The sequence below is a fragment of the Podarcis erhardii genome (genome assembly GCF_964252035.2).
Source record: "Podarcis erhardii genome assembly, chromosome: 9".
In the NCBI taxonomy this organism is placed as follows: domain Eukaryota; kingdom Metazoa; phylum Chordata; class Lepidosauria; order Squamata; family Lacertidae; genus Podarcis; species Podarcis erhardii.
In genome coordinates this window covers 56,557,041-56,575,437 of record NC_138512.1, presented here as the reverse complement: position 1 = coordinate 56,575,437, position 18,397 = coordinate 56,557,041, and the positions used below count along the sequence as shown (strand labels likewise).

Below are 18,397 nucleotides of genomic sequence, written 5' to 3'. Positions count from 1 at the left end.
GAAAAACACTCAGGTTCCTCCTCCTGCAGTTGCCGTACAAGATGGCGGCGCCCAGTTCGGTCTACTCTATGGCGTCCTAGCGACAAGAACGAAGTAATACGTCGACGCACTTCCGGGTCTGGGCGCCGGCGCTTGAACCTTGACCCGCGCGCTAGCGTCTGCTTCCTCTTCCGGTGCCGGCTCCCACTCCAGGTAAGAGCGATTCAGTCTGTCTCTTTCGCGGAGCTTGGCTTAATCCGTTTCCATCCGCGGCAGGGAGGGCTTGAGGGGCCTTGCGGGTACGTCGGAGGGTACTTGGGAGCTTGGGGTGAAGGACGAGGGGTGTATGTCAGCGAGCAAGCCAGGAGAGGCCGGCGCCTGGGTGGGAGTCCTGCGTGGAGGCCTCTCCGCCTCGCACAGGCTTGAGCGAGGCCTTCCAGTCTCCGAAGCCGCGCAGAGCTATGAATAATCGCGGGCTCTCCAGTTCTCTCGCACTCGGGTGGAAGGCTAAATAAAATGTATTTTCTCCCTATCCAACGGCGCGTTCGATGCCCAGTTTTCACTGCGAGAAATAAAGGCCCGAGGACATATTATTTAGCATCTGGGTTCGGTCTCTTCCTTCTCCAAGTAGAATCACTGAGGAATCGATTTTGAGATGTTCTCCCTTAAAAATGCGGGGTAATTGGCGGCGGGTGGGGGGGGGGGAAACCAAGCCGAACTGCAAGAGTGATGTGCCTGTGGTTTCTGAAGCGTTGGCTTGGGTAAGAGTTCAAGTACAGCACTTATTTCTGCCATGAAGTTCACCAGTCTTGTGGTCTCTCTAAACCTCACTGGCCTTCCAGGGTTGTTTTGAGGGTAGTCAATAAACCCTAAGCAATACACTTAGTTCATTGGAGGAATGGCAAATGTGATCATACACCACCTTGATTGCAAACTGTGTTGCTGTAACAGTGTGGTAAAATGGCTAACTGCTTTGGGGTGTTGTTGCTGTTTTGCAATCAAGCAATATATTAATTTTACGAAATAAAAGTATGAGACTTGAATTGGGAAGAACTTTCACGTGCCAGTTATTATTTCATTTAGCCTACCAAGCATACCCCACAGGGTGGTGGTAAGGAATGACAGAATAGTCATGTAACACTGGCAATCGGGGTTTGTGTGTGTGTATTCTCTCTGTCTTATACTCTGCTTAGAATGCTGCCTTCTCACTATTTTCTTTCCTTGTTTAGACACGATGGTCCAGCGTCTGACATACCGACGTAGGTTGTCCTACAACACAGCCTCTAACAAGACCAGGCTGTAAGTAAAATATTATTAAATGATTGTATTCTTGTTAAATAAATTTTCTAACACTTAAATTAAATGACTGTTTCTTTGGTTGATGCAGATCCCGGACACCAGGCAACAGGATTGTTTATTTGTACACCAAGAAAGTGGGCAAGGCACCGAAGTCTGCATGTGGCGTGTGCCCAGGAAGACTTCGTGGTGTAAGTGTATTCTCTTTTACTTGTGTTGACTGGCATCCTAGATAAAGACAGGAACTCTAGCTCATTGCCCAATTTATATTGGAAAATCTGGTATATGTGGATCTTAGTTAAATCTCCCCCCCCCCCATCTTGCTTGTAGAAATCTAAAGTGTTGCACAGGCAATTGCTTGTTAATACATTTGTAATTTCATTGTTGGCATGATGCTCAAGCCAGTTCCTAATGCACTGTTGGACTATAACAATGTGGGTCATTTGCTATAGCATCTTAGAGCTGAAACTATAAGTGTGCCCCTTCTATTGTTTGTTTTGCACTTGATCATTATTCGTTTGTCATTAATTTCAAGCATTATAGAAAAATCAGTGGTGTCCAGGTAGATCTGAAACAGAAAATACCTCTTCCATCTTAGCTAAAATTAGCTATGTAGAGTTGCCTCTTTCATGTGCCCTCTATTTTCCACAACTAAGTAGCAATTGCTTCCCCCCCCCTTTACATTGTGACAAAACAGGAATAGTTTATTTCATGGTAATAGCAGTGAACCATTATTACAGAATTGGAAGTGCTTTACTGCTGAAAATAACATGCTAATAAACTGCTATTTTTAATGGTGTGCATACAGTCTTGTAACAGTACAGAATTGAATTCTGATGTGGTTTAGGAGGGGAAGTGAACAGATAGTGAAGAAATGAAAGATAAATTAATTATTGACTGTGTGCATTTAGTGAAGTGAATATCTGAAGAGAATATCTATATTCAATATTGTTTTAACTAAGACTTTAAAATTGATTTCCTCAATGTCGTGGAAGGTTGCTTAAGGGAAGCACTAAGTAGCAAAGCAATTTTAGTGTAAAAGTACTGTCTTTCAAAAGATTTCCCTGGTTCTTAGAAAAATATATATGTCTGCTATTCAAAAAACAAAGTGCATGTTCTTAGCTGCTTATAATGTCTTAAAGTTATTTAAGAACATAAAAGCCCAGCTGCAACAGACATAAGGCCTATCTAGTCCATCCTGGTCTCAGTCTCTGACCAGATGCTCGTGAAAAGCCTGCAAGCAGGACAAGAGTACTTCATACTATTATATGCCTATTGTCTCTTCATTTGATTGTCTTTTAACAAGCCTAAGACTGCAAATCAAGCAGACTGTGGGTTATACAAATGTATTTTTCACTTCTTACAGGTTCGTGCTGTTCGCCCTAAAGTTCTTATGAGGCTGTCAAAAACAAAGAAGCATGTTAGCAGAGCCTATGGTGGGTCCATGTGTGCTAAATGCGTTCGTGACAGGTAATTTATAAGCATTTATTTTTTAAGTTCATGGGTTATAATTTTTAGTTTCAAATATCTGTCTAGTTTCTTTCTTGTAACTCCTCCTTAGTGGTGGCCCCTTCTTTATGCAGCCACCTCTACCCTGAGCTTAGGCAACTTTAATGGCCTTTAAGCACTGATTAAAATAATATCTGTTGTTGATGCTTGCATGTTAAAGTTGCTGTCTGCCGCCTTGTGACTTGATGTGAAAGGCAGTGTAGGAATGTCTTTAAAAAATAAGTAACTTTGGTACTGTTGAAATCTGGACTGAAATTTGTGCTGTAGAAATGGATGATTTTTAAACCCTAACCCTAACTCATCCCTGCTTGAGATACCAATAAAAGAAAAGTATATTTTACAAATTGTGTTGTGGATTTTATTTTACCAAGTGATTATTGCTTGTTGTCTCAGAATGAAATAGCTTATTTTGACTTCCAGCCATATCAGCTTCTAAGCAAACAACAACACAATCTGTTTTGTATTTAACCGTTCACCCGGTCATCATGGGTCACCAGGAATTCCCTCCAGTTGAGTAAGAGGAGACAAAAGAGAAACAGTGCAATCTGTTCCTCCATTACCAGTGTCCCCAGTTTCTGCACTGTAAGGGGACAAGGGACCTAGCGAGCACAGGGCTTGTTTCTGATTTCTCAGATCATGGTTTAGAGGCTTCTCTGAATATAGCCTGTGTGATAACAAATGAGCAATGCTGAAATAGTAACAAGTGCTTTCCTTTTTCTCTAGAATCAAACGAGCATTCCTTATTGAGGAACAGAAGATTGTTGTCAAGGTGCTAAAGGCCCAAGCACAGAGTCAGAAATCAAAGTGATAATTTGTGTTGTCTCCCTAATAAATGAAGATTTAACTTCCACGTGTAGTGATTTTTTCCTGGAGAACTTATCAAATGTGTTCAGTATGGAGGTGAACTCTGGAGTTGTAAGGGGTGGGGGCTTTGTGCTGATTACTCTCTTCGTTGTTGTTGTTGGTTTTTTTTTTAAAAAAAACCATTAAATACATATCCTAAACAAGTTGCATGGAACAAGGAGTGTGAGGATCCACTGGGAGAAATTAGCATGAGCAAGGAAATCATCACACACCTTCAGGTTAAGTCAATCTTGCTAGGTTCCCTAGGGTATGCTAGAAACCTTCATGAGGGAATGCTTTTGTGACACCATAAGCCTGGAGTCTTCGACATGGCAACCTTAGACATTTCCTTTGCCATCCATCAGGACCCCATCACTCCCAATTTTTAACGTTTAGTTAAGGATTGTTTGTCAGGGGTAGCTGCTTGGCAGCATTTCCTGTGTTTGTGCTGCTTATTACAATTCCTTAGATTTCTAAATGTGCCTCATGGGCCAAAAGCAATGAAAACTACTGATCTTTAGTATGAGTTTTGTTGTTTTTAGCTTACTTCCACTGTGGGAAAGAAGATGTACTTAGCTTGTATCACGGCAGAACTTGCATAATAATTAATGGTATTTTTTTGGTTTTGTTTAAAATGTACCCTTCTGCCATAAGTGATTTTAGAAGAACTAAATATAGGACAATATCCAATATCAGTTCTGCTGGTCAGTGAACTACTGTGCAGGCAATGGAGTTTCCTCTTGGTCTGTCCATTTCCCCATGCAATCTCAGAATCGGCTCTGGGAAGTTAAAGAACCATCCAAAGCAGATGTTCGGGGCATGGGGTGAGGGAGGAGATTCCTGTTGCACCAGCAGACACAGCACTGGATACATCCCATAATTTATGTGGGATCTTGCAAGGTAAGTTGTTTAGTGCTTACCTTTTAGGCTCTTGGAGCACTTCTGAAAGCAACCAGAGACTTTCTGTGATACTTGTGAAATATACGAACTAATGGTTATATAAACTGTTCTTAATTCCCTTTCTGTCTTAGAAAGGAACTATTCAGTAATACTTTTAAAACCTTTGTGAGTTGACTTTTGTATCATCTCTGATTTTCTTGTCAGGAAAAATGAAAAAAGTAAGACAGGTGTCTGCTTAACCTTTGCTGCAAATAATTCGGTTAGAATTAGCCTGTATTAAAAACCGTTGGACAGCACCATAATTAAACGATGTTTTGGAAAGGAGATCTTGCTCCTAATCTTAAATTTTTTTGAGTGTGTACTATCTCCAGATGAGGTCAAAACAAGAAGTAGCTAATTCATTAAATTGCAATTGAGTGAACAAGAAAGATGATTTAGAATAATCATTACAATCTGATAAAAAGCCTTGCTAGTGATAAAAACAATGCAGGCATTAAGAAAATGGTAATATGCCCCCCTGATTAAAAGACAAAGACTGCTGCAATATCAAGGCAGACCTAACTCAAAAAATACATGACTGCTCTCATCTACATAAGCACCATTATGGTGACATCCATAATGCAATGAGGTACCAGATTACATTTTTTAAAGACCTCAAAGTCTTAAAATGACACAGGATAAATGAATGAATGAAAAACATTTGCACATACTGTAGTTTAAGACAATTTACCATCAAGTTTAGTAGTCTAAATATAACATTTGTTAATTTTTGTTTGAAAGTAATTTCCATAGATTTCAATAGGAATTAACTCCTAAATTTGACTAGGGTTGCAGCCTTAGTTTTCCTATAAACAAGCTCAGTGAGTATAACAAATTTTGGAAAGGGCATGTGGTGCTAAAACACTTTTCTCCCTCAGGTGGAATTATCTCAGCTTTGCTTACCAGCTTTCTGAAAAGGCAAAACTCATACTTCTTAGTGAATGTAGACGCATTTAAATGTCCATTAATATTTTCCCTTTGAATCTAACAATGGCCCGGCACATGTGGAAGTGCCAACTTCAGCTGTGTTTTTTCCAGCATGGTCAGTGCCTGGGAGCAACCAGTCTAGCTGGGGAAAATACACTAGGAATGGATGTTTCGGCACTAGCAAAAGTGTATATGAACATAGTTGCCCAACGATGGGAGGTGAGGTTGCTTCCAGGAGGTGTCTTCTTGTGCGAGGGAAAGGGTTAAAATCTGGCAAATGCTTGTTCTAACTCCTGAATCTTAATTCATTTAGATGATGAAAGTTTAATTGGCTTCAGTAGAATTTTTTAAATAAACGTTGCGTGATTTTCGGAGACAGGAGAAGCTTAATGTTTAATGAAAAAGCCCTAATTTTGTTTTGAATTTATGAAGAACATCGGGAGAAGAGGCGTCTGATGCTGCAGGGCATGCTAAAAGTAAACTACCTCAGTTTGTGAGTTGCATGTTAAAGTAGTTTAAGCAGAGCCTTTTCTGTTAATTCTAATGAGAAAGGGAAAACACTGGTTTTTAAAAGAGGAAATGGCTCTAAATTGACCCAGGAAAGCATAACTGTTGAATGTGGTGGAAAGAGGCAGCCTTTTAAACAGCTGGTGTCATCCACCACTCTTTTCTGTATATAAACAGAACAATTCAACATTTGATGGGTTGAGACAGCCACCTAGCTAAATCTAAATAGCAGAATGCACCAAATCCTCTTTTTTTCAGTAGTTTAAAACTTTATATTAGTATACTAACTCCTTAGCTTATTGAAAATCTTGAGGGTGATGGAAATAATGATTTGAGTATAAAATGTGTATATACCTGACAATTTATTGAAGTTTGTACTGTACTTCCAAAATACTATTTAATCACTCTTGGGGGCGGGGGGCAAGCTGTAGCTCTCGTGTTGGACAATAGTTACCATTATCACAGTTATGGTGGCTGGGGTTGGGAGTGTAGTTAACAGCTGGAGGACCACCAGTTAGCCACTAATGGTTTGGTGTTGTACTTAATCTTCAGGCTATTCCCCTCTGCCGAGTCTGCTTTTTAAAAAAAATCAAGTGTAACTCATTAACCTTAATTTCAATCTTGAAAACTGCATCTTTAATTATGAAGTTCCACATGTATATTGATTATGTACATTCTGGCAAAGACATAGATGCTTTGACAAGCTGAGCAACAAAGAAGATTCAAGTTAGAGAGCGGGCTTGTTCTTAGAGAGCAACTCTGCCATGCTGTGGCTACTCTTATCAACTGCAATTACTATCACTAATCTTGTCATCTGGTTATGTCTATGAAGATTAGTATTTTTAAAAGAATCAACTTTTGATAGAAACAAGAAGTCAAAGCAGGTACTCATGCACAGAAAGTCACAGAATTATAATGCCCCCCATATAAATATCATTAATGTGTTTTAAATCCAAGCTGCAGGTGAAACGTTAAGCACAAACTATAAAGGTTATCAAACCCAATAAGTCTTGTTCAACACCCACCGATTATTCTAGGCAAAATTACACAAGGACACTTTCCTGTTCCTCCACTACCTGACCATTCTACTGGTGTACCAACTGCACCCTTTCTTAGAGAGTTTGCCCAAAGTTATTCATGCTCTAGTAACATTAATGACTTTAATGTGCTGTATTTGGGACTGTCTTTAAAAACCAGTATGAAGGGAGTTTCACTAACAGTCAATATGCTTCACTGCTCAATTCTTAGTTCTGATCTTGACCTTTGAAATCCTTAGCTCGGTATTCTATTGCCTTGTTCTGCTCTAAGGTGAATAAATAGTGAAGGATAACTGAGCAGCAAGTGGATGAAACTGGAAGTTTTTCCAGGGCAGGGGGTTCTTGAACCATGAGCTTCATTTAGGTGGTCCATAATGTGTCTGTAAAAATACAGCTAAAAACCATACAGCATTTAGTGCAGCACATTCCAGTTCCTGCAAAAGGCAGAAAAATCATTAAATTTTCCACCAAGATCCTCAGCCTTTTCAAGTGGTTTGACAGAAAAAACAACAACCATGGAAACCACTGTTCCCAGGACAACCTTTGCCAACCAAATGTCTGGCAATTATTTGGGAATACAACTCCCAGTGTCGCTGCCCATTAGCTACACTGACTGGGACCTATGGGAGTTGTAGATTTTTTTAAAATGTGTAGAAGGGGCCTAGATCAGCAAAGCCTTTTCGAGAGATAACACCATATTAGGCCCCATCAGCACTGTACATTTAAAGCAGCATCATGCATATTATTATTATTATTAGAATTTATATACCACTCTATATCCAGAGGTATCAGGGCGGTTCACATAAAAAGATCACATTATATAAAATAAAAGCAATAACCCCAAAAAAGAGCCACATTTTAAAAGTCATATTAAGCAGTCATGGTTTTTTCCAAAGAATTCAGGGGATTGTAGTTTGTTAAGGGTGCTGAGAATTGGTAGGAGACCCCGCTCAGAGAAGTACAATTTCAGAGCTCCCTGTCAAGACAGATAGATCATTAAACCACTCTGCAAATTGTAGCTCTTTGAGGAGAATAGAGGTCTTTTTGTTGTTGTTTAGTCATTTAACCGTGTCCGACTAAACTTGACCCCATGGACCAGAGCAGGCCAGGCACTCCTGTCTTCCACTGTCCAACCATCTCGTCCTCTGTCTCCTTGTGCCCTCCATCTTTCCCAACATCAGGGTCTTTTCCAGGGAGTCTTCTCTTCTCATGAGGTGGCCAAAGTATTGGAGCCTCAGCTTCAGGATCTGTCCTTCCAGTGAACGCTCAGGGCTGATTTCCTTCAGAATGGATAGGTGTGATCTTCTGGCACTCCATGGGACTCTCAAGAGTCTCCTCCAGCACCATAATTCAAAAGCATCCATTCTTCAGCGATCAGCCTTCTTTATGGTCCAGCTCTCACTTCCGTACATCACTAATGGGAAAACCATAGTTTTTTAACACCCTTAAAAAACTACAGTTCCCATGATTGTTTGGGGGAACTTCTGATTGTTTAATGCAATATGATACTGCCACTGCAGATAGCTCCTTAGTCGGTCGCAGGAAAAGAAAAAGTATTGTGCCCTCTTTAAGATTAAGCGGAGCTTCCTTCTAATAAATCCTGCACAAAATAGTAAGATAGAGGGTGTGACGTAGCAGATGGCACCTTCTACTTGGAATGTGGGCGCGGCTTATTTGAGGGGGCGTGGCTTGCGCGCGTCCTGGCAGGGCCACGTCTACCCGTTTAGAAAGCCACGTTGAGCGTCGCCAGGACTTGGCAGATCAGTATCCTCTCCCAGTCGCTCCTTACCGCACGCCGCGGGAGGGTAAAAACAATATTAATAACGCGCCGCGTTCAAATTCAGGTTTCTCCACATTTATTCGTTTTGCGTTTCGTTTAAGCCGCACGTTGATATTTTCCTTCCCCTTTCTCCTGAGACGTGTTTGTCGTGTTTCCCTTGCAGGACCCGGCTAGTTACCGCCTCAGCTTTCGTTATCGATCCCGTAACGGCGCATGCGCCGATCGATTCCGTAACGGCGCATGCGCGGGGGTAAGCTGCCGTTGGGAGACGAGGGGAGTTCGTGGCCTGAGGAGACGGGACTGGCGAGCCGCCTCCGCCGCTGAGAGTCGACATGGAGACGCTCTACCGGGTTCCGTTCGCGGTGCTGGAGTGCCCCAACATCAAGCTGAAGAAGCCGAGCTGGGTGCACATGCCCTCGGCCATGACGGTCTACGCCCTGGTGGTGGTCTCGTACTTCCTCATCACGGGAGGTAATTCCCTTGGGAACGACGGGAGGCTCTGCGCGGTGGGCCTTCAGGCGCGCACAAAAATACACGATAATGCACACGCGCACAAAAATACACGCAAATGCACACACGCAGCTCATTCCTGCCGCCTCGGTTGCCCCATATTCATATATAGATATTTCAGCTTTTTGCCTCTCAATTCATTTACAGTCATTTTAACATTTCAAAACTCGACTCCCTTCTCCCCCCTCTCTTTTTGCGGTTCCTTAAATTGATTTTTAAAAATATTTTCTTCATATCCGAATTTAACTTAATTTGTCCATTCATTTATCTGCTTTAAAGATAAACTGTTATGAAAACTGCAGGTGGTTATTACAATAATCCTGCCAGTGTTCTTACTTGTTTGCAATCTGTTTGTAAATATTCAATAAACAATTTCTTTTGTTCCTCCTTTGCCCCTTTTTCTAGTTGTAATCTTCCATTTAGCAGTGAAAAAAGCCAAAAATGAGTGGGGGAAAGGCATGAAAAGCGAATGGGTCTCTCGCCAGGCTTCCCGTTCGCCTGCCAGGGTGGTCCTGAGTTGTGCCTTGCTACGGAAGGGGTGTTTCTATATGAATTATTTTAGGAAAACCCCAGAGACACTAGCAAATGAAAGTGACCCAGGGACAGGTGCAGAAACGCTACTGTTCCATTCCATTCATTTCTTTTGTTATTTGTTAATGCCCTGAAGCCTTTTCCCTCTATGGAGTTTGAGGTGGCATGCATTGGTAATATCCCCTTTCCTCCATGAGGAATCCCTGCAACAAACCACTTCCCCGCCCCTCTTCATTGAATCCCCACAACAACGCCATAAGGTAGCTAAGGCTGAGAGGCACAGTGACTGGCCCCCTGAATCACCTGATGAGCTTCAGGGCTGAGCAGGGATTCGGACCCTGGCCTCCCAAGTCCTAGTTTGACACTGTCCACTACAGCACCATTGGCAGTCATATTTTAAGGTTTCTAAAGACACACCCCAGCCGAGCATTGCAGGGGGTTGAACCTGATGATCTTCGGACTCCCAACATTATGATCCTATGAAAGCACTAGGCTGGTGTGAGGGGTGGTAGTCTGGGCAGTGCAGTTTGGAGAGGGGGACTTGAGGGCCCATTCTAAGTTGGAGACTGGCTCTTGGTGACGAGTGGTTGTTGCAAGTAAGGTTTTGTTTTGTTTTGTTTTTTAAAAAGATAAAGGACGGTTAAGTCCAGTCTAAGGTGACAATGGGGTTGCAATACTCATCTCGCTTCGGGCCAAGGTAGCCAGCGTTTGTCCACAGACAGCTTTCTGGGTTATGTGGCCAGCATGACTAAACCGCTTCTGGCTTAACGGAATACCATGACGGAAACCAGAGCGTACAGAAATGCCATTTACCTTCCTGCTGCAGCAGTACCTACCGTATTTTTCGCCCTATAGGGCGCACTGGCCCATAGGGCGCACCTAGTTGGGGGGGGGATAAAGAAAAAAAATTATCCCCCCCCCCAGGCGCCTGAGCTTCCCCAGCCCCCAGAACAGGCTCCCAAGGCTTGCGGAGAGCTGCCCGAAGCCTGGGGTGCACTCCGCTGCGCTCCCCGGGTTTCAGGATGCAGGCTGCTTTCCGCAAGCCTAGGAAGCCCGGCGGGAACTCCCGTGGGCTCCCCAGGCTTGCGGATATCTGTCCGAAGCCCGGGGCACGCTGCTCAGTGCACCCTAGGCTTCGGGGTGCAGGCTGCTATCCGCAAGCCTAGGGAGCCCAGCAGGAACTCCCGCGGGCTCCCAAGCCTTGCGGATAGCTTCATGAAGCCTGGAGAGCGAGAGGGGTCGGTGCGCACCGACCCCTCTCACTCTGCAGGCTTCAGCGAAAGCCTGCATTCGCCCCATAGGACGCACACACATTTCCCCTTCATTTTTGGAGTGGGAAAAGTGCGTCCTATAGGGCGAAAAATACGGTATTTATCTACTTGTACCGGTGTGCTATCAAACTGCTAGGTTGACAGGAGCTGGGACAGCAACAGGAGCTCATCCTGTCGCACGGATTCGAACCGCTGACCTAACGATTGGCAAACCCAAGAGGCTAAGTGGTTTAGACCACAGCAAGTACAGTGGAACCTCGGGTTGTGAATGTGATCTGTGCGGGAGACACGTTTGCAACCCACAGCACTGTGTATGCGCATGTGCGAGACGTGATTTGGCATGCATACGCGAGTGCCGAAACCTGGAAGTAACCTGTTCCGGTACTTACAGGTTCGGCACGTCCGTAACCTGAAAACGTGCAACCTGCAGCGATCGCAACCCAAGGTATGACTAACTGAAAGGCGAGGAGGAGCCAAAAGCTGCAGGTCTCTAGAGGCTCTGCAGTGCTGCCTCTCCCTTTGCTGTGTAGCCTGGCAATATGGAGTGGGTGCTGCTGTATTGCAGCTGAGGGAGACTCCTGATTGAGCTGGTCTTTCAGCAGAGCTGGAGAGAAAAAATACTGGACTGCAACCTAAAGTATTAACAACTGAGCTGTATTACAGGATTTTTGTAAACTATTTGTAGCATTGCACCACTGCATGTAAGTTCATGGGTAATAACAGTGGATTGCATTGGAGGATTGTTGTAAGCTATGCAACCACAATTCTCCCTGAAACTTGTGATATGGCAATAGTAGCTGTGTACTCTACTGCACACTTTTGTATGTCTAAAACTAAATGTAGCCCACCAAATTTTTCACATGAAAAAAGGACCGTAAATCATGAACTTCTGACTTTCTACCTTTAGGCTTAGGAAAGGTGGTGTACGTTTGTGTGTGTGTGTGTGTTTTCTTTCAATTTACATTTTTCTTCTCTTTCTGTAGGAATCATTTATGATGTGATTGTAGAACCTCCCAGTGTTGGCTCAATGACAGATGAACATGGACATCAGAGGCCTGTGGCCTTCTTGGCTTACAGGTAGAAAATATACTCGATACTAGCAAAATGTATTTCTCTAAAGATTACTATGGAGTATTTTGACAGTGAACTGCTGTTTACATGGTGAGCTGGCTGTTAGAACATTGTGATCAAAGCTCATCGTAGCTTTACAAAGCTACAAAAATGAATAGAAACACTAACATCATTTTAAATGAAGTTGTTTAACTTAGTAGACAGTCCTCCTGCTCTCTGGAACAGAGTCTTAGCTGAACTGAGTTAATAGTCATTCAAATGGTTTAAACTACTGTCAAGGATGGAAACTAATTGTCAGAGAATACACACCATGTGTAGCTACAATGAGTTGTAGGGCCATCCTTTTTGGGGACTAGGGATCTAAAGCAACAAGAAGTATCATGGCAAAGGGAAAACCAGTAATAAGTGCCTGACATATTCTGGAAAGAAATCGGGCTCTGTGCAAGTTGATAGTTATAGCTGAAGGAATAGCCAGATGTTTGATGGGATTGCTTCTCAGTAAATTATAGAGCTCTGGGTATGGTTGCTATTTGCACTGCTTTTGGGAACTTCTCATCTTTGTTTAATAGCATCAAGTCTCTAATGGTTTCAAAGAGGAAGCAGGTTTTCCTGTAATGTGACACTGATCATTATTTTATTTTCTACCTTCCACTGTATCATGATGACTGTTTTTCTTGTGTGTGAGAGTAGAATATATGCATGCACCTATGTGAATTTTACACAATGTGGCAGGTTAACCAGATAATCCATAGCACTGCTGTTCAAACTAAAATATTTCCTTGTCTTGTATGCAGAGTAAATGGACAGTACATTATGGAAGGGCTCGCTTCCAGCTTCCTCTTCACAATGGGAGGCCTTGGCTTTATAATATTGGACCGTTCTAATGCACCAAATATCCCAAAGCTGAACAGATTTCTGCTGCTTTTTATTGGATTTGTCAGTGTCCTGTTGAGTTTCTTTATGGCCAGAGTATTCATGAGGATGAAATTACCGTAAGTAAATTGTTTCTCCTATGATTTTCCGACCTCCACTTTTAATCTTTATCACAATCTAAAGATGAAATAAGTACTAAGGGGAAAATAAAGCTATTGCAAGGACTTTTCTCATGTTTTTAAAACATTGTTTGGAGCAGTGTGAATTACATCACAGGTTTTTTTCAATAGACAAGCAAATGTCCACTCTAGAGGAGTAATCATAATATTGAAAGATGTCAGGCCATGAAATCAGATTATTTTTTTTAAAAAAAACTGACTACAGTGTCTGAGATGAGGGAATCAATACTATTTATGAGAAAAGCTATATAAGTACTGTTGTAAAAAGCATTTCATAAACAACTAATATTGTTTAGAGTAATCCTGCAAGGGAGATCAGTTTTATCCCCAGTTTGAGGGAGATTGAGGCAGAGTCTTTGTGGCTAGTTTTAAAGTCCAGAAGGAAACCAAGAATGATTGAAGGAACATTTATCTAGGAATATACAACAATTTATTGTATATGTAGATCATGTCGCTAACATGACTTCCAGCAATGTAAACCTGAAGCAAGCACATGAGAGTACAATAATTAAATATGACCCACAGATGGTTTCCTACACAGAAGTATCTGGTGTGTAGGGTGGCTTCCTATACTTATGTAGTGATTCTTTTATTTTATAAAAGATGCTCACATTAGTATTTCAAGCCCTAAAGCACTCCCACCCCAAATATCTGAAAGACTGCCTCCTTCCCTGTCCTGGATGTTAAGATCAGCAGAGGAGGCCCTCTTGGTAGTTCCACCCCTCTCAGAAACTCCAGGTGGTGATGGCCCAGGAGAGGGCATTCTCTGTGGCAGCCCCTAAGTTGTGAAACACCCTGTCCACTTCATTATACAGTTTTCAGTGAATGCCTTTGACACCTGAAATGTATAGTTTAAGAACCCACACTATTTTTGGTGCTTGTAGATTTTGCAATTGTGTGTAATTGCAACTGTTTTTAATGTTGTATTTTAAATTGTTGTAACCCACCTGGGTGAAGAGCAAACAATCAGTAATATATTCCTCCCTCCCTCCCTGTTCAAATCTTCCCTTTGTCCTCTAGGGGCTACTTAATGGGTTAGTGCCTTATTGTGGAGTGTCGCAAAGCAGAAATCGGATTTTCTTCTCTTCGTGAAGAGGAATGAATAGCAAAAATTCCACAGCCCCACCCCTCCTGTCCAGAGAGACAAGAAAAAGAGAACGAACTAAGGAAAGGGCTGCTTTCTCCTTTTCTTCTTGTATAAAGAGCAACACTTGTTACAGGCGGTTAGTTTATTAACAGATTTGTGTCTATTTTTATGACTGTTAAAAAATACTTCGAAGTGTTAACTAGGCCTAAGTGTATTGAACCATAAACATAAAACCTTTGTCCTTCAATGCTGTTCCCATCTGCACCCCTAAGGCTTCAAGCCAAAAGTAATACTTTTATTCATGTACCACCATGGCTTGTTCTTGCTCCTTTTGAGAGAATGGGGGTGGGGGTTAGAGGAATATAAATTTATCATTTTCATGATTGCAGATTGACAGAAGTGTTTGTCAGTGATGCATGACTGCCATATACCACCTGTCCCTGATACAGCAGCCTGCGATGGCAGAAAGAAAAAGTTGTGCCTGCCTCTGGGTTAGGCAGTCCAAGCTGACAGAGCTTATCACATATTGAGAAGCTGTGAGATGTCAAAGAGTTGTAGGGTTGTGGAGGCTCCAGTTGAGCTTCTGCTTCCTTAGCCCCACCCTTGCCTAACAGGTGGTTGGTGTTGGAAAACATTTTGCATAGTGTGCATGAGGGGCAGCAGCTGCTCTTGTGTAACTTTGGATATTGGGTACAGACTTCCACTTTCCACACCAGGCTCCTGCAGCAGAGTTCACCTGCTTTGCACATAGGAGTATCTTCTCCGTTGGGGTGTGTGTTCTATCAGAGCAGTGTCTCGGCGCAAAGTTTACTTTCATATTCATTCTAACGCAGCAAGAGAATACATGTGTGAAGGAAAAATCCATTATTGTGTGAATGTAGTTCTTCCTCTTCATAAAAGATAAGAAAGACATATTAAACATCTTTTTCTACTAAATTACTTTGTGTTTAATACAGAGTTCATATATTGGAGCATTTTTGGCATTCAGACTAAGTTGATTACTGCTTCATAACATCTCTGCCTGGCGGCCAGTATTATTTCTCTTTTACAGATGGGGAGAATGACTTGTTCCTGGCCACATAATGAGTTTTCTGCTAAACCATAGACTTCTTCCATGATGTTCCCGGGCCAATTTCCTGGGAATTTCCAAGGAATGATTCTGGGTCATCTTTTCATTTATAGCCTAGGTCCAGTTTGTTCTATTTACTCAAATTTCTGTACTGCCCCTCATCATGGGATGGTTTACAACATGCACATTAAAAATAAAATTCAGTTCACATCATAAAAATACAAAATGAAAACACAAAATACATACTAAAACAATAGCAAACCAATAAGTGCCCTCCTACAAACACAGTTAAAAAGCCATAGAACAGTAATCTGCAAAGCACCTGATTAAAGAGAAACATTTTTGCCTGGTGCCTCAAGGTATGTAATAAAGGTGCCAGGTGAGCCTTTTGTGATGCTACATTAAATTGTCTATATTACCTACCTGTGCATAATCTTGAGGCCCATTACTTGGAAATACTCTTATAGTGCAGTCATTTACATCTCTGTTTAGAAGCAAGCCCTGCTGAATTTAATGGAGCATATTTTTTTATATGACTGCATCTTTAATCTTCTCCAGTGTCAGGGCGGGTGGAATCACACTAAGTGTTTTGGGTTGTGCCATCAATGTTTGAACGGCTCTTTGCTGTTACAGACTGGTCATGTAGACTTGGAATTTTTCACTTCAGGAGGCCCAATAGCTTTAATTTATTCTGAGTTATGATACTACTGGGTAGTGTAAGACTTTTTCGTCCCATCAAGCTTTGCTGTCTGTCCTCTTGTCCCTCATTTTTTTTAATGAAAGTGACAGACCATAGACTTAACAGTGCATATTTTATTTTATTTCTATACTGCCCTATACCCAAAGGTCTCAGGGCGGTTCACATAAAGAATCACATACATAAAATCAAAATACAAAAAACAACCCAGTTTTAAAAAAACCCTAAAAAGAGCCAGCATTTTTTAAAGGGTATAGGATGTAGATCAGGTCAGACAAAGGCCTGGTTAGAAAGGAACATTTTTGCCTGGCGCCTAAAGATGTATAGTGAAGGTGCCAGGCGAACTTCCCTGGGAAGAGCATTCCACAAACACGGGACCACCGCAGAGAAGACCTGTTCCCATGTTGTCACCCCCCTGACCGCTTGAGAAGGAGGCACACGAAGAAGGGCCTCAGAAGATGATCTCAGGGTCCGGGTAGGTTCATATGGGAAGAGGTGGTCCTTGAGGTATTGCGGTCCTGAGCCGTTTGAGGCTTTATAGGCCAAAGCCAGCACTTTGAATTGGGCCTATAAACTAATTGGTAGCCAGTGCAGTTGGACCGGGATCGGTGTAATATGCTCAAACCGTCTTGCTCCGGTGAGCAACCTGGCTGCAGAATTCTGCACCAGCTGAAATTTCAGACCTGTCTTCAGTGGCAGCCCAACGTATAACTTATATGACACCTGATCCCCATCAAATGCCTCTTCTGAACAGCAATATGCATTAGTGACTGTAGAACCCCCTTTAGGTACACCAGAAAACCTGCTAACAGAGGGGATGTAATACTGTTGCTGTATTTTGAATGCCACAAATACAGATACTGTACAGTATATCAAAGAAAGCAATTAAGTAGGTATTACATTGTTTTGCCAGCAGGTGGCATTGCTTGCATGGATTTTGTGTACTGAAGTGAAACCTAATGAGATTTAATAATAGGATTTACTTATACCATTCTGAGATAAAATGAGATGAGAAAACTAGGAAAAAGGTAGGTTTTTATCAGACTTCACTGTAATCAGTTTTCCTTTGGAATTTCTTGTGGCAGCAGTTCTGTTTACAATCTCTTCCTCTTGCTCTACTTTCCCTTCTACCCTCCCTTCAGTTTATTTTTAATTTGGAATCTGTGTTCCTCTTTCCTCGGTCATCTGCACATGGGCTCATATGATTCACCCTAGAAACAAATTATCTGGCTACATCTTAACAACAATATTTACTGGGAATATAATAAAGACACTATTGTTGCTAAGCTATTATTTCCTGGTCTTGCCTGTAAAAATGTCCCTGAACCACTAAATATGCGGAACAGTCTTAAGTTTCTTAGAACTGCAATTGTTTTGCTGAACAGTTACCTAATCTTTTGCAGACGTGGAAAATGAATGCCACCCACATGATAGCAAATACAGGCAAAGTCTCATAATAGTAAATTCATAAACAGAAATGAGGGAGGACATAATCAGCCAAGTGCTGCTTCCAACTGCAGCTAATGGAAATGATTGGTAGATTATGCAGATACAGCTGTGCCGATGGAACCTAAGTGTCAATGTACATGTTTGATCAATGTTGCCCCAATACATGGTAAGGTCTAAATATGCCCATATTTCTGGCCTGCCTATGACCATGTCATGACCCCAGAACTGGGCTTCCTATCTATAGCTCCGTCTGCAGAGCATGAGACTCCTAATCATGAGCTCCATCTTTGGCAAAAAGATTCCTGTTGCAAGGGGTTGGACCAGATGGCTCTTGTGATCCCTCCCAGCTCTGTGATCATCAGATAATGAGGCTGGGGGTTTCAAGTGGGGAAGGGAATTGTCATCAGAATCACTTGTGCAAGAGGATCTCATTGTGCCATTACCTGTCCAGCATGAAAAGGTCATGTTGCTCACTTCTGACTCCAGCTCAGAAGCCCTAGTAGAACCATGGTCCCCTACCCCAGGCATAGGCAAACTCCAGCCCTCCAGATGTTTGGGACTACAATTCCCATCATCCCTGACCACTGGTCCTGCTAGCCAAGGATGATGGGAATTGTAGTCCCAAATTATCTGGAGGGCCGGAATTTGCCTATGCCTGCCCTACCCACTCCATTGGAATTTATTACTCCTAAAGCAGTCTGGACCCCTTTAAATGCAAAGGCTGCTCTCATGGAATGTGGAGCCAGCTGTTGAGATAGAGTTGTACTTGCTGTATTATTATTGTTGTTGTTGTTGTTGTTGTTGTTATATTTGTTAGTCGCTTTGTCTTGCCCAAAACAACTC

General features: G+C 42.3%; 2 protein-coding genes and 1 long non-coding RNA gene across 4 annotated transcripts in view; all 3 read left to right on the top strand.

Moving 5' to 3' along the window:
- LOC309350414 overlaps nt 1-18,397 on the top strand; it is a 691,638-nt gene that overhangs the window by 367,472 nt on the left and 305,769 nt on the right. The window lies entirely within an intron of this gene.
- Nucleotides 110-3,632, top strand: RPL34 (ribosomal protein L34). Of its 2 annotated transcripts, none has more exons than XM_081877438.1 (5): nt 110-192; nt 1,209-1,278; nt 1,367-1,466; nt 2,642-2,745; nt 3,508-3,632. In XM_081877438.1, the coding sequence occupies exons 2-5, from the start codon at nt 1,214-1,216 to the stop codon at nt 3,590-3,592; spliced, it is 354 nt and encodes a 117-aa protein (XP_081733564.1). In that variant the 5' UTR covers nt 110-192; nt 1,209-1,213; the 3' UTR covers nt 3,593-3,632. The 2 variants fall into 2 exon arrangements, with proteins under 2 accessions (XP_081733564.1, XP_081733565.1); XM_081877439.1 differs by lacking the exon at nt 110-192 and adding an exon at nt 230-278.
- On the top strand, nt 9,027-15,275 carry OSTC (oligosaccharyltransferase complex non-catalytic subunit). The gene is made up of 4 exons (XM_081877417.1): nt 9,027-9,288; nt 12,113-12,206; nt 12,995-13,192; nt 14,273-15,275. Exons 1-4 carry the CDS (start codon nt 9,150-9,152, stop codon nt 14,289-14,291), a joined length of 450 nt encoding a protein of 149 aa, XP_081733543.1. The 5' UTR covers nt 9,027-9,149; the 3' UTR covers nt 14,292-15,275.

Excerpts from the sequence above, each read along its gene's own strand:
- RPL34 (XM_081877438.1), top strand. The coding sequence starts at position 1,214 with ATGGTCCAGCGTCTGACATACCGACGTAGGTTGTCCTACAACACAGCC. Across the intron at positions 1,467-2,641 it reads GCCCAGGAAGACTTCGTGGT|GTTCGTGCTGTTCGCCCTAA; the intron begins GTAAGTGTATTC and ends CACTTCTTACAG. Across the intron at positions 2,746-3,507 it reads GCTAAATGCGTTCGTGACAG|AATCAAACGAGCATTCCTTA; the intron begins GTAATTTATAAG and ends CTTTTTCTCTAG.
- OSTC (XM_081877417.1), top strand. The coding sequence starts at position 9,150 with ATGGAGACGCTCTACCGGGTTCCGTTCGCGGTGCTGGAGTGCCCCAAC. Across the intron at positions 9,289-12,112 it reads GTACTTCCTCATCACGGGAG|GAATCATTTATGATGTGATT; the intron begins GTAATTCCCTTG and ends CTCTTTCTGTAG. Across the intron at positions 12,207-12,994 it reads GTGGCCTTCTTGGCTTACAG|AGTAAATGGACAGTACATTA; the intron begins GTAGAAAATATA and ends TCTTGTATGCAG.